Consider the following 13,725-nt stretch of genomic DNA (forward strand, 5'->3'; position numbering starts at 1 on the left):
GTGTGACCTAGAGGGTCTTGAGAGCCCATCCCCCACCCATGCCCCGCACCCCCCCCTCACCTCGCTTCTTTCTGTCGTTGCCAGAGAGACCAGCTCTGTACCCTTTTCCTTTTAGGCCCATGAGTTGGGGGGCGGGGGTTGTGGGTGGTGGGTGTGGTGGGAAGAGGACTCTGGGATCCCAGGGCCCCAGTGAATCCCTTCTGGGGGCTGTAGGGGGTGGGCTCTGTCCCAACGTACCCCCCACTTCCTGGGCCAGTGCCCCCACTTCCCTGTTATTTTCCGTTTTGTGCGCCTCATACATTTCGGCTTCTCCCCCAACCACCTGGTGCCTGGCCTTTACTTTTGATTTTCAACCTTCCTGTGTCCCTCCCTTCCCCTCCCCCCAACCCATTGGTTGATTTCGCTGCTATAATTTGGCTCATACTTTGTCTGCCCTCGCCCACCACCACCACCACCACCACCACCACCACCACCACCACCACCACCACCACCCCACCTCCTCTTCCTCCAAGTAGAAGAGATTGAAGGTAAGAATCTGGAAACTGTGCTTCCCCGGCCCTTCTCCCATATCCTGACATCTCCTTCCTGCCCACAGCACCCTCCCTCCACCCCTGACCCTGTCTGGCCCTGGGGGCTCTGACTCGTAGAGGGTCCAGAATCAGGGAGTTCTGAGGCCAGGTCTGCAGCCGTTGGCCTGGGGAAGTGTGTATGTGTTTATGTGTACGTGTGAGTGTGGTGGGCAACAGGGATGGGTGGGGTGGGTTGGAGTTCAGGGCGTACTCAGTGGCTGTGAGATGGGGAATGGCTGGATGCCCCCACCTATTAGGCCCTGTCCCCGAAGTCTTTTTTGTGAGAAGCAGGATTACTGAGCAGGACAGAGTAGCGGGTGAGGGTTGAGAGTTCCTTAGTGAGGGGTCTCCTGCCCCAGGGCCCAACTCCGGCCCTCTTGGCCCCCACCACTTCCTCCAGGCCCCTGCCTTTCATCTCCCCTTATCCTGTTTGTCCATTTTTCTGCAGCCTCCAATATCGATAATGTTGTCCTGGATGAAGACCGTTCTGGGGCTCGGCGCCTACAAAACCTCTGGAGGTAAGTAGGGAGGCGAAAGGGTGAGACTGGCTCCCAGGGGAGATCTGGGGGCAAGTCAGCCCACCCTTCTCTCCACAGCCTTTCATTCATGTTTGCTTTCCCCCTTCACACCCCAGGGATCAGCGAGAGGAAGAACTGGGCGAGTATTACATGAAGAAATATGCCAAGTCATCTGTGGGAGAGACGTAAGGGCGGGGGGGTGGGTGGGGGCGGGTGGTCCCTTTTCCGGAAGGGTCAGGCCTCTAACAGAGCATCACGCCCCTTCCCAACTGCTGTCCTCTCTCCAGGGTGTATGGAGGATCCGACGAGCTCTCGGATGACATTACCCAGCAACAGCTGCTCCCAGGAGTCAAGTAAGGGGGCGTGGCCTGGGCTGAGATGGGGGAATCTTGTGTGGTGATGATGTGTGTCTGCAGGCACAGAGTGGTCAGTGGTGGGGACTAGTAGCAAGTTGGCACTCGACCTCTTTCTCTTGCTTATGGATGGAAGGAGGGAGAAGGAGAGGTGGGTGGAGGGAGAGGAAGAAGGATGGTGTGGTGAATCAGATCTTTTGTGATGAAGCCATTTCACTGAAGGGCTTCCTTTTCCTCTCCTGTCTAGGGATCCAAATCTGTGGACTGTCAAATGTAAGGTGTGTCTTCTGGGAGGCTGGGTGGGGGAGGTGGCCTCGTCAGAGCTCATGATCTTTTCTGTCCTGGGTCTCTTTGGCCTGTCAGTCTCTCGGTCCTGTCTCTGCCTGGTCATCTCCCATCTCCCAGCCCCCTACCCACCTCTGCTGCCCTTCCTTATTCACTGTCTCCCACCCTGTCTTGCTGCCCATCCCTCTTGTTCTGTACCTCTTCTTCTCCTGTTCCCCTCTCTCTCTCTCTCTAGTCTATTTTATCTTTCTTGCCTGGTGACTTTGTCTGCCTTGCTCCTGTCTCTTGCCCCTTTCATGTGTCCGTCCTTCATGTCCTCATCTCTCTGAAGTCTGTCTGTCTTTCAGATTGGGGAGGAACGGGCCACAGCCATTTCCTTGATGCGCAAGTTCATTGCCTACCAGTTCACAGACACGGTAAGTCGGGTAGTCAGGCAGCTTGGAAAAAAGAGACAGAGTGAACCCCAGAGGAAGGGACAGTATAGGTCCAAGGGTTCTAGGTGCCCATTATGAGCTGCTTTAGCTAAAACTGTCCCTCCCTGGATTGAAGGGCTCTTCAGTGCCCGACAGTGTCTTCACTGTCTGCATTCCTGGCAGGGGTCAGCAGCCCCTGAGCCTTTTCTGAGTGAGTTCTGCCTGTTCACCAACCCTGTTTGGCCACTGTCACCCTTTCACTATTTGGGAGGAGTCTTAGGATGGAACAGTGTGGCTGAGCGGGTCAGGGGACAGGCCTGTCAGGGGGAGAATTCCTTCCTTCTCTTCTTATGCAGTCATTACATATCCACTGAACCCCTGCTCTGGACTGGTGTGTGCACTGGGAGGCGCTTTGACCTTGCAGGAGCCCGTTCCGCCCCTTCAGGGCCCACAATGCATGAAGAGGCTGCATTAAGTTCCCAGATCTTTCTTTAGACTGTTGGAGTTTGAATCCTGCCCCTGCTGCGTCCTAGCCCTGTGACCTTGATCAAGCCACTTCCCTTTTCTGGGTGCCCTGCTTGCCCCTCAACATCATTAGGATCAGATAGCTCTGGACATGTCTAGCTTTCAGCAAGGACTCATCTTGTAGCTTGTGTTCAATAAATAGAGTTATTGTCGGAGGCGTAATTGTCAGTTTGGGAACAGGAGCGAGCCCTGGGAAGGGTATACTCAAAACTCAGGAAACAGGGCGTTCCTGCTAACCCTATGGTGGCTGCTGATGCTTTCCCGTACTATGCTCCGTGTTAGGCCGAGTGTACTGCTTTTACCTACTGAGGCAGTGGGTGTGTGTCTGTGGGGCCGAGCGGATAGTTGTAGGATTTGCAGATCATTTGAAGTACACTCAAACCACTATCATGTGTTCTGGGCAGAATTCTAGTACCATCTGAGTTACAACTGATTATTGTTTTTGATGACCAAAGTATTATGTGCATATTGTAGACGGCCAGACCTCTTTCCCTGAGTCCCAGATTTTAGAAGGAATTACTGTTGGTGTGTGTCTTTCTGGGTTATCTTCTCTGCAAGTCAAAAAATGTCAGGTTTTTTTTTTCTTTTTAAAGACAATGGTATTACATGGTGTATGTTGCTGAATCCAGTTCTATTTTATTTTTTAATTTTTAAATTATTATTATTATTTTTTTAAGATTTTATTTGACAGAGACAGAGTGAGAGAGGGAACACAAGCAGGGGGAGTGGGAGAGGAAGAAGCAGGCTTTCCACTGAGCAGGGAGCCTGATGTGGGGCTCGATCCCAGGACCCTGGAATCATGACCTGAGCCAAAGGCAGCTGCTTAATGACTGAGCCCCCCAGGTGGCCCGTAGTCTGTAGTTTGTTTGTTTCTTTCTTTCTTTTTAAAGATTTTTTTTATTTAACAGAGAATAAAAGTAGGCAGAGAGGCAGACAGAGAGGGGGGGAAGCAGGCTCCCTATTGAGCAGAGAACCTGATGCAGGGCTCTATCCCAGGACCCTGAACCAAAGGCAGACGCTTAACCCACTGAGCCACCAGGCGCCCCCAGTCTGTAGTTTCTTAACGATGCCTATTTTTCGTATCAGGTTAATATTAGATTCATAGGATGAATTGGGAAACGTTCCTCTTCTAAAAAAGAGTTTGTGAAGGATCGATGTTGTTAAAACATTGGGTAGAGGGCTCCTGGGTGGCTCAGTTGGTTAAGCAAGTGCCTTTGACTCTGGTCGTGATCTCAGGGTCCTGGGATCAGAGCCCCAAGGTGGTGGGTGGGTGGGGGGGGTCCCTACTCAGCGGGGAGTCTGCTTCTCCCTCTGATCCCTCCCCTCTCATGCACGTGCTCTTCTCTCTCTCAAATAAATAAATAAAATCTTTTTAAAAAGTAAATTTAAAAAAATAAAACATTGGGTAGAGGGGCGCCTAGGTGGTTCAGTCGGTTAAGTGTCTGCTTTTGGCTCAAGTCATGATCCTAGGGTCCTGGGATTGAGCCCCATGCTGGGTTGCCTTGCTCAGTGGAGAGCCTGCTTCTCCCTCTCCCCCTGCTCCTCCCACCGCCACTCATGCTGTCTCTCTCTTTCTCTCCCTCCCTTGCTCTTACTCTATCTCAAATATATAAAATCCTTTAAAAACTTTAAGAAATTGGGGAGAATTCACCAGTGAAGCTGTCTAGTCCTGGCTCTGTGTGTGTGTATGTGTTGAGATTTTTTCTATTACTAATTCATTATCTTTACTTCTTGTAGGTCTGTTCAGATTTTCTATTTCTTTCTGAGTCAGTTTTGGTAATGTACATCTTTCTACAGAAAACATTGGTTTCGTTGAGGTTATCTAATCTGTTGGTGTACACTTCTTCACACTGTTGCTTCCTAATCCTGTCAGGTTGGTGGTAATGACCTTTCTTCCATTCCTGATTTAGTAATTTGAGTCTTGAGTGACTTGAGTTTCTTGTCTTTTTCTTGGTCAGTCTGGCTAAAGGTTTGTCAAATTTGTTAGTCTTTTCAAAGAACCAGCTTTTGGTTTTGACGGACTTCTCTGTTTTTCTACTCCCTCTCTTTTATTTATTTCTACTCTGTTACTTCTTCGCTTCTGCTTGCTTGGGGTTTAGTTTTCTTTTCCTTTTCTAGTTTCTTTTTTTTTTTAAGAGGCGGGAAGGGCCTGAGGGAGAACGAGAGAGAGAATCCCAAGCAGGTTCCATGCCTAGCACGGAGCCTAGCATGGGCCTCGATCCAACAACTTTGAGATCATGACCTGAGTGGGATGAAGAGTTGGACACTTAACAGACTTAACCAGGCACCCCTCCTTTTTAGTTTCTTAAAGGTGGAAGTTTAGGTTATTGATGTGAGATTTCTCTTTCTTTCTTTCTCTTTCTTTCTTTTTTTCTTTCTAGACTTAATTTATTTGAATCAGAGAGTGAGTAAGAGCATGAGCAGGCAGAGGGAGAAGGAGAAGCAGGCTTCTCACTGAGCAGAGCACGAGATGCGGGGCTGTACCCCAGGACCCTGCTATGACCTGAGCCAAAGGCAGACGCTTAACCAGCTGAGCCACTCAGGCACCCCTAGACATTTTTCTTTTTTACAGCTGTAAATTTACAGCACAGCTCTTTCATATCCCAAAAATTTTAGTGTTTTGTCTTCATTCATCTCAAAATACTTTTTTTTTTTTTTTTTTTTTCTTTTTTTTTTTGTCAGAGAGAGAGAGAGCGTGAACACAGGCAGACAGAATGGCAGGCAGAGGCAGAGGGAGAAGCAGACTCCCTGCCGAGCAAAGGAGCCCGATGTGGGACTCGATCCCAGGATGCTGGGATCATGACCTGAGCCGAAGGCAGCTGCTCAACCAACTGAGCCACCCAGGCGTCCCTCAAAATACTTTCTAATTTCCCTTGTAATTCTTGGGTTTTTTTGTTTTAAATATTTTATTTTTAGGGATGCCTGGGTGGTTCAGTGGTTAAGCCTTTACCTTCGGCTCAGGTCATGATCCCCAGGTCCTGGGATCAAGCCCCGTGTTGGCTCCCTTCTCAGTGGGAAGCCTGCTTCTCCCTCTCCCATTCCCTCTTCTTCCGCTGGCTCTCTGTTGATTAAAGAAATAGAATCTTTAAATAAATATAATAAATATAATCTTTAAAATAAATAGAGGGCACCTGGGTGGCTCAGTGGAGTAAAGTGTCTGCCTTCTTCGGCTTGGGTCGTGATCTCAAGGTCCCGGGCGGGGCTCTCTGCTCAGCAGGGAGCCTGCTTCCTCCTCTCTCTGCCTACTTGTGATCTCTGTCTCTGTCAAATAAATGAATAAAATTTTTTAAAAAATAAAAAATAAATAGATAGATAGATGATACAGTATTTTATTTTTAAGTAATCTCTGCACCCAGTGTAGGGCTTGAACCCTTAACCCCAAGATTAAGAGTCGCACACTTCACCCATTGAGCCATCCAGGCCCCCTGTAATTCTTAGGTTTGATTCATTGGTTACTTAGTGTATATCCATATAGTTTTGAATTTTCTAAATCTGTTACTGATTTCTAATTTCACTTGCATGTGGTTGGAGAGTGTATCTCATACAATTTCAATTCTTTTACAGTTGTTAATACTTAACTTAATGGCCTAACATACAGTTTATCCTGGAGAGTATTAAGTGTGCCATAAGAGTATGCATACTGGGGGACGCCTGGGTGGCTCAGTTGGTTGAGCAGCTGCCTTCGGCTCAGGTCATGATCCCAGCGTTCTGGGATCGAGTCCCACATCGGGCTCTTTGCTCAGCGGGGAGCCTGCTTCTCCCTCTGCCTCTGCCTGCCATTCTGTCTGCCTGTGCTCGCTCTCTCCCCCCCCCTCTGATAAATAAATAAAATCTTTAAAAAAAAAAAAAGTATGCATACTGGGGGCGCCTGGGTGGCTCAGTGGGTTGGGCCGCTGCCTTCGCTCGGGTCATGATCTCGGGGTCCTGGGATCGAGTCCCGCATCGGGCTCTCTGCTCAGCGGGGAGCCTGCTTCCTCCTCTCTGCTTGTGATCTCTCTCTGTCAAATAAATAAATGAAATCTTTAAAAAAAAAAGTATGCATACTGGTGATGTTCAATAGAGTTTTGTCTGTAGATGCATGTGCAGTCTAGTCGGTTTATAGGGTTCCTCAAGTGCTCTGTTTCCTTGTTGATCTTCTGTCTAGTCCTGTCTATTTTTGAAAGTGGGGTCTTGTCCCCAGTTATTATTAGTGAACTGTCAGTTTCTCCTTTTATTTCTGTTGCTTTTTGCCTTTTGTTTTTTGAGCTTTTGTTGTTACGTTCATACGTATTTGTAGTTCTTAAATCTTCTTGAATGATTGAATGGTTTATCAGTATAAATGTCCTTTTTTATCTTTGGTAGCTTTTGTCTTAAAATGTGTTCTGTTTGCTGTTAGTGTACTTATTCCAGTTCTCTTCCATCCATTTATTTTTTTCACGTAGTATACACTGTTTACCTTTCCTTCTTTCTTTTTTTTTTTTTTCCCCTTTAAAGACAGCATGCTTGCCAGGAGGGTGGGGAGGGGCAAAGGGAGAGAGAGAATCTCAGGCAGGCTTCTCACCTAGTGTGGAGTCCAACGCAGGGCTCAATCTCACAGCCCTGAGATCATGACCTGAGCCGGTATCAAGAGTCAGACACTTAACCGACTGAGCTGCCCAGGTGCCCCTGTGTTGGTTACCTTTCCATGTCACTACATACAGATTCATTAGTTTGTAAGTTCTATGTTATATTTCGTGGAGTGGTTATGCTGTAGTTTAACAATTCCCTCTTGAGGACATTTACAAATGTCCAGTCTTGTTTGTTGCTGTAATCAGTAACTCTGCCACGGATATCCTTGTGTCTGGTCATTGCACGGATGTTTCTGTGGGATAAATTCCTGGAAGAGCAGGCACTGTTATGGCAGCTGTCACTGTTCGTGGCACTACTGTCTCACTCTCTCTTGCCACGGGCTCGACCCTGCAGCCCCTGCAGATTAAGTCAGTGGTGGCGCCGGAGCACGTGAAGGGCTACATCTACGTGGAGGCCTACAAGCAGACGCATGTGAAGCAGGCCATTGAGGGTGTGGGCAACCTGCGGCTCGGCTACTGGAACCAACAGATGGTGCCCATCAAGGAGATGACAGACGTGCTCAAAGTTGTGAAGGAGGTGGCCAACCTGAAGCCAAAATCCTGGGTCCGCCTCAAGAGGGGCATCTATAAGGACGACATCGCCCAGGTGCTAGGGCTGGGGCAGGGCAGGGAGGCTGAGGATTCAGGGCTTGCTGCTATCACACTCCTGCTCTCCTGTGCCCTTCCCTTTTCATTGAAGTGGATGAACATCTTCTGTGCATCTTCAAAGCACAGGGAGTAAGATCTGAAGGAGGTGAGGGAGGGAGCCTTGTAGGATTCTTGGGGAAGAGAGTTGCAGTGGAAGGAACAGCATGCACATAGGTCCGCCCTAGCTGAAGCAGAGTGCCCCAGAGTGAGAGTAACAGGAGGAGGGCCCAGGGAGGGGACTGTGCCTGTGGCCTGTCATAGGGCTTTGGCTTCTACTAGAGGTGGAGGGATGTGGCAGGACTTGGATTTTAATAGGATTGCTCTGACAGCTTCTTGGAGGATAAATACCTGGTTCTCAGGCAGGGACAGTATTGCCCACAGGGCACTGTTCTTAGTTGTGTCAATTGAGGAGCGAGTTGTTCAGCATCTAGTGGATAGAAGCCAGGATTGATGCTACTGTCCTGCAGTGTAGGGAACAGCACCCTGCAATAAAGAATTACCTGACCGTCAAACCCTGGGCTGGACTGGATGGGGCCACAGGAGCATGGAGACCAGCGAGGAGACCACTGCCATAGTCCTGGCGGCAGGTGATGGTGGGGCAGGCCCAGGGTGGCAGCAGGGAGGAGGAGGAGGATGAGGTTAGTTTCTGAAGACAGAGCTGACAGGGGTTGGTAGCACGATGGAGATGGATGGAAGAGTAAGAGGGAGCCAAGAATGACTCCCAGGCTGTGTGCCAGAGCAGAAGGAATGATGGAGTGGGAGAAGACTGGGCAAGGAGCAGACTTGGGAGCCAGCAGGAGGTTGTTTGTGGTTGTGCTAGATTTCAGGGGCCTTTCGGATGTCCGTGGAGAGGTGTCAAGCAAGTAGTAGGTATTTTGCTTCTGAGCTGAGGGGAGACAGGCTAGAGAATAGGCAGGGAGTTCTCAGGAGTGTGATTTCTTCCCCATCACCCGCTTTCCTGCCTTTCCTGTGTCTGGGATGGGGGAGGGAAGACCAGGGCCCTCCTGACCACCCCCCTCTCCTCAGGTGGATTATGTGGAGCCCAGCCAAAACACCATCTCCTTGAAGATGATCCCCCGCATTGACTACGACCGCATCAAGGCCCGCATGAGCTTGGTACCAGGGGGACACCCTGTGGCCAATGGGCGGGGAGCATGCCTGATCCTTGCTGGTGGCCGAGTCCTCCTCCTCCACCCTTCCCACCCGCGCCCTCTTTCCTCCACAGAAAGACTGGTTTGCCAAAAGGAAGAAGTTTAAGCGGCCTCCACAGAGGCTGTTTGATGCTGAGAAGATCAGGTGAGTGTCCTAGGGCCTGGCTGGGTGAGGTCCCCTGAGCTGTGATGCAGAGTGTGCCTCCGGGCTCCCCTGCAGGGTTGGGCCCCCTTACCCATCCTTGGTTTACTTTGTGACTGGTCAGCTTGGCAGCATCACCTCAGCCGAGTTACTGAACATCCTGGGCCTCAGGCTCCTCTGCTATAACCACCAACAGGGATGCCCCCTGCCTCTTGTAATTGTCATGAGCGTCAGATGAGTTAATGTGCACGTGTACCCCGAGTAGCACTTGGCCCCAGTATCAGGGACAGCAATTGCATCCCTCGGCATGTCGGGCTATGTGAGGTCTCTTTTCCTGACATCCTCATGCCTGGACAGTGGAGACAGGGCTGCAGAGCCCTTTCCCATCAGGGGGTATCCCTCACCCTCCCCAGATGGAGGGAGCTTTGGAGCAGCCCAAGGACCCCAGTGTTCCAGGGCTAACCAGAAGGCTCCTGATGGGGAGGCCGGGTGACGAGGAGACGGAGGAACGTGAACCACTGGTCCTGTTCTAGAACCCCCTGTCAGCGACCAGATGGTTTTTCATGCCTTTAAAGGGGAATTATAGAACACCTTTTGAGCTACACCCCAGGACTTGGCTATTACTTCACATGCCTGAATTGGACCCTCTCACCCCCCTGCTGTCCACTTGACCAGACCTTATTGAGTGCCCGGCCCCGCCCACAGAGCTTGTTCTGGCCTCTGCCAAACTCAGCACACCGAGAAGAGGATCGAGTGGCAGGAAGAGATCGCCGTGCTCCTCCACACTCCCTTTTTGGGAGTGGGGCAGGCTTTCCCTTCTCACTGTAGAAGCGTGGGCCAGAACTGAATGTTGCCCACCCACATGCAGGGCCGGGAGAGTTAGGGCAGAGGCTTGGGAGTCCCAGCCCCCGAATTCGAATCCAGACTCAGACCACCCTAGCCAGGAAGTGTGCCCCATGCGTGCTTCACTCCCTCATTTCCTTGGGAAATGCAGGGCATGTGAGTGACGTCACAAGCTTTGGGGGCAGTCTGAAAGGCGCATGGCCCAGTCAGGCTCAGGCTGAGTGCTCCATGCGTGGTAACCATTGACATGGTCCAATATTGTGTCGAGCTAGTATTTCACCAAGTGCCTCCGGTGTGCAGGCTGCTGCTCTGGGGGACTAGCAGTGAGTGGAAACGGTGAGACTCCTGCCCTTTGGGAGTGGCCGTTCTGGTCAGGGAGATGCATCAGATGGTAGCTCGTCGGAGGGTGAGCTGCGCTGTGCTGAGGTCACACAGGAGAGAGTGCAGGGAGTTCAGGGACAGGGCACTTGGCTAGTAGGGCACGCAGTGGGGCAGGATGGGCAGCGGTCCTGTGATCCTTCCCCCTCTGCCAGCAAAGGAGCCTGAGGCATAGCAAGATTCTCTCCTTAGTCCCCCTCCCAATCTTCTCTCCCCCACAAAATCCCAGGTCCCTTGGTGGCGATGTTGCTTCCGACGGTGACTTCCTCATCTTCGAGGGGAACCGTTACAGCCGGAAGGGCTTTCTCTTCAAGAGCTTTGCCATGTCTGCTGTGGTGAGGGTCCCAAGGGGCATCTTGCTTACCATGCTGGGGAGCCGGGAGGCCAGGCTTTCTCTCCCTCCTTCAGTCCAGGCCCCAGAGCAGGGGGTTATCGGGGTCTGTCCTGGACAATCTTGCGAGTCAGGAGTGTAGGAGTGTCCCTGTGGATATAAATCTCACCATATAGCTCCCTTGGCTGGGCTGTGACACTGACCTTCATCTACTTTCTCTTCTTCCCCTTGTCTTTTGGGGCTCAGATCACGGAGGGTGTGAAGCCCACGCTTTCTGAGCTGGAGAAGTTTGAGGACCAGCCGGAGGGTATTGACCTTGAGGTCGTGACTGAGAGCACAGGTATTTGGTCTCTGGCAGTAATTCAGACCAAAGAGGAGGGGGCGGCTCATGGCGGGCACCCTGCAAGTCACCCATGCACCTGCCCCTGCAGGGAAGGAGAGGGAGCACAACTTCCAGCCTGGGGACAACGTGGAGGTGTGTGAGGGTGAACTCATCAACCTGCAGGGCAAGATTCTCAGCGTGGACGGCAACAAGATCACCATCATGCCCAAGCACGAGGACCTCAAGGTGGGCGCCCTGCTGCCTATATGTATGGGTCAGGTTGAGAGCAAGGTGTAGTCTGGAGTAATCTGAGGGGGCTGCCTGGTTTGTGTTTGCTGTAAGGGTACATGTGTCTGGGTCTTTGTGTCCGTGTGAGGGTTTGTCCAGGCTAGCTAGCATGGTGTGTCCGGGGTGAGGCTTTCTCCGGCTAGGTCTAAGGAAGTGTCTTGGGGACCAGCTTTCTGTGTGTGGAGTAAAGGGTTGTCCAGGCTAATACCACAAGTCTGAAGTGAGCTGTCTCTGGGGCAGTCTGAGGGTTGTCCAGGCAGCCTACAGGAGTCTGTGGTTGGGTGCTGAGCCTAGAGTGGGTCTTGGGAAGGTTTTATGAGAATATGAGTGGCTTCTGGAAACGGCGAGGCAGGCAGGCTGGTGGCCTCCCTTCCCCACTCAGCTTCCCCACACCCGGTCCCCAGGACATGCTGGAGTTCCCAGCCCAGGAACTTCGGAAGTACTTTAAAATGGGGGACCATGTGAAGGTGATTGCTGGCCGATTTGAGGGTGACACAGGTCTCATTGTGCGAGTGGAAGAGAACTTCGTCATCCTCTTCTCTGACCTCACCATGCATGAGGTAGGTGGGGGGAGGGGAAGCAGCGTGGAATGTGCCAGGAGGAGACCCAGGCTGAGGAGCTACTGGGACCCTGCTTCACCCCTTTCCTGTTTCCCATAGCTGAAGGTGCTCCCCCGGGACCTGCAGCTCTGCTCAGAGACGGCATCGGGCGTGGATGTGGGGGGCCAGCATGAGTGGGGGGAGCTGGTGCAGCTGGACCCCCAGACCGTGGGTGTCATCGTGCGACTGGAGCGGGAGACCTTCCAGGTGTGTGTGTTGTACTCAGTGGCGGGGCTTCCTTGTAGGGGTATCCCTCTCCCTTGAGCTCCTCTCATCCTGGGAGGTGGTGGAGTATGGTAGCCATGAACCCAGACCGCTTTGGGGGGCCGATCAGGGCTGTCAGCCCAGGTTGGCTCTGTGGTGTTGGGTAAGTGGCAGGTCATTGACTCTCTCCATGCATGTTTCGCACCCTGTAAAACAGAAATAATAGTAGCATGCACTTCATTTGTTATGACTGAGGCCCTGAGATCAAATATGTAAACCTAGATGCTTGCTGCAGGTGCCCTCCTCCCCTCCACCCATACCCAGTGCTCATGGGAGTCAGAGCCTAATGCTTAGGACCCTGGACTTTGATTCATACCTGGGGCCTATTGCTCCATGCTGTGTGATGCTGGGCTAATGACTCACCCTCTCTTGGCCTGAGAGTCCCCCCGCCATGTAAAATGGGAATCATGACCACAGCCATCTCAGAGAGAAGTTTTGAGGCTTCAGTGAAATATTGTGTGAAGAATTTAGTAGGGGGTCTGGCACACAGTGATGGGTAAACATTATGTTAACATCTACTTCTCCACCCATTTCTCAGATCCCTGATGCTTAGTCGGGATGGACTGTCTTCCCGAAAGGCATTTTGGAATGACTCGGAACATTTTTGTTTGACCCAGTGCCTGGGTGGTGGTGCCCTGAGACTGCCAGGGAGTTTGGACTTCTGCAGAGCTTGGGATGGTTTTCCGCAAGGAAGAATCGTCCCACCTTAGGGAAGCACTGCTCCACGTCACCCCTTTGTACTCTCATGGCTCAGCATCCCCCTCTCCATCTGTAGGTGCTGAACATGTATGGGAAGGTGGTGACCGTCAGGCATCAGGCTGTGACCCGGAAGAAGGACAACCGCTTTGCCGTGGCCCTGGACTCAGAACAGAATAACATCCATGTGAAGGACATCGTCAAGGTCATTGACGGCCCCCACTCAGTGAGTATAAGGTCCCGCCCATTGGCCCTGCTTGAAACTGCAAGAATGGGCCACAGCCCTAAGAGTGACCGTCCTTTCCCCATCCAGGGCCGGGAGGGCGAAATTCGCCATCTCTTCCGCAGCTTCGCCTTCCTGCACTGCAAGAAACTGGTGGAGAACGGGGGCATGTTTGTCTGTAAGACCCGCCACCTCGTCCTGGCAGGGGGCTCCAAGGTAAGGCGGGTGTAGTTCCTGGCCCTTGGGTTCCTGGCCTTCCCTGGCCCTAGCAGCAACGAGAATGGGCTTGTTGGGGATTAGGAGGGCACGTGTCAGGCTCAGGTCCTTGGCAGAGTTTACTGAGATTCCAAACTTTTTACCAAATCATTCATCCATTCAGTTTTTTTGAGCACCTGACAGGTGCCTTGCCACTGGAGATACACCAGCGAATAAGGCGAACGTGTGTGCTTCTAGAGCTGCTAGCCGCAGATGAGCAGATCAGTAAATACAGATGTAGTGCCTATGAGGCGAGGACAAGCACCATGAAGGAGAGTAGAACAGAATAGGGAGAGAATTGTTGGGGGGGTGCTGCCTTAGAGGGAGAAGGTTCAG

At 51.7% G+C, this 13,725-nt stretch overlaps 1 protein-coding gene across 4 annotated transcripts in view; it reads left to right on the forward strand.

Annotated features, from left to right (window-relative positions):
• The window catches only part of SUPT5H (SPT5 homolog, DSIF elongation factor subunit), a 28,164-nt gene that overhangs the window by 9,194 nt on the left and 5,245 nt on the right, over positions 1-13,725 (forward strand). For 3 of the 4 annotated variants that reach the window (XM_004776161.3, XM_013047628.2, XM_045076807.1), the window contains exons 5-20: positions 516-527; positions 1,018-1,087; positions 1,204-1,272; positions 1,375-1,440; positions 1,688-1,718; positions 2,073-2,141; positions 7,605-7,856; positions 8,924-9,013; positions 9,123-9,193; positions 10,641-10,746; positions 10,989-11,082; positions 11,174-11,310; positions 11,757-11,912; positions 12,012-12,158; positions 12,991-13,137; positions 13,225-13,350. In XM_004776161.3, coding sequence (XP_004776218.1) covers positions 516-527; positions 1,018-1,087; positions 1,204-1,272; positions 1,375-1,440; positions 1,688-1,718; positions 2,073-2,141; positions 7,605-7,856; positions 8,924-9,013; positions 9,123-9,193; positions 10,641-10,746; positions 10,989-11,082; positions 11,174-11,310; positions 11,757-11,912; positions 12,012-12,158; positions 12,991-13,137; positions 13,225-13,350 — 1,643 coding nt within the window. The remainder of the gene's footprint in view (positions 1-515; positions 528-1,017; positions 1,088-1,203; positions 1,273-1,374; positions 1,441-1,687; positions 1,719-2,072; positions 2,142-7,604; positions 7,857-8,923; positions 9,014-9,122; positions 9,194-10,640; positions 10,747-10,988; positions 11,083-11,173; positions 11,311-11,756; positions 11,913-12,011; positions 12,159-12,990; positions 13,138-13,224; positions 13,351-13,725) is intronic. The other variant, XM_013047629.2, reaches the window with a different exon arrangement.

This window comes from Mustela putorius, unplaced genomic scaffold (assembly GCF_011764305.1).
Source record: "Mustela putorius furo isolate JIRA1106 unplaced genomic scaffold, ASM1176430v1.1 tig00000196_pilon_pilon_pilon, whole genome shotgun sequence".
Taxonomy (NCBI): Eukaryota; Metazoa; Chordata; class Mammalia; order Carnivora; family Mustelidae; genus Mustela; species Mustela putorius.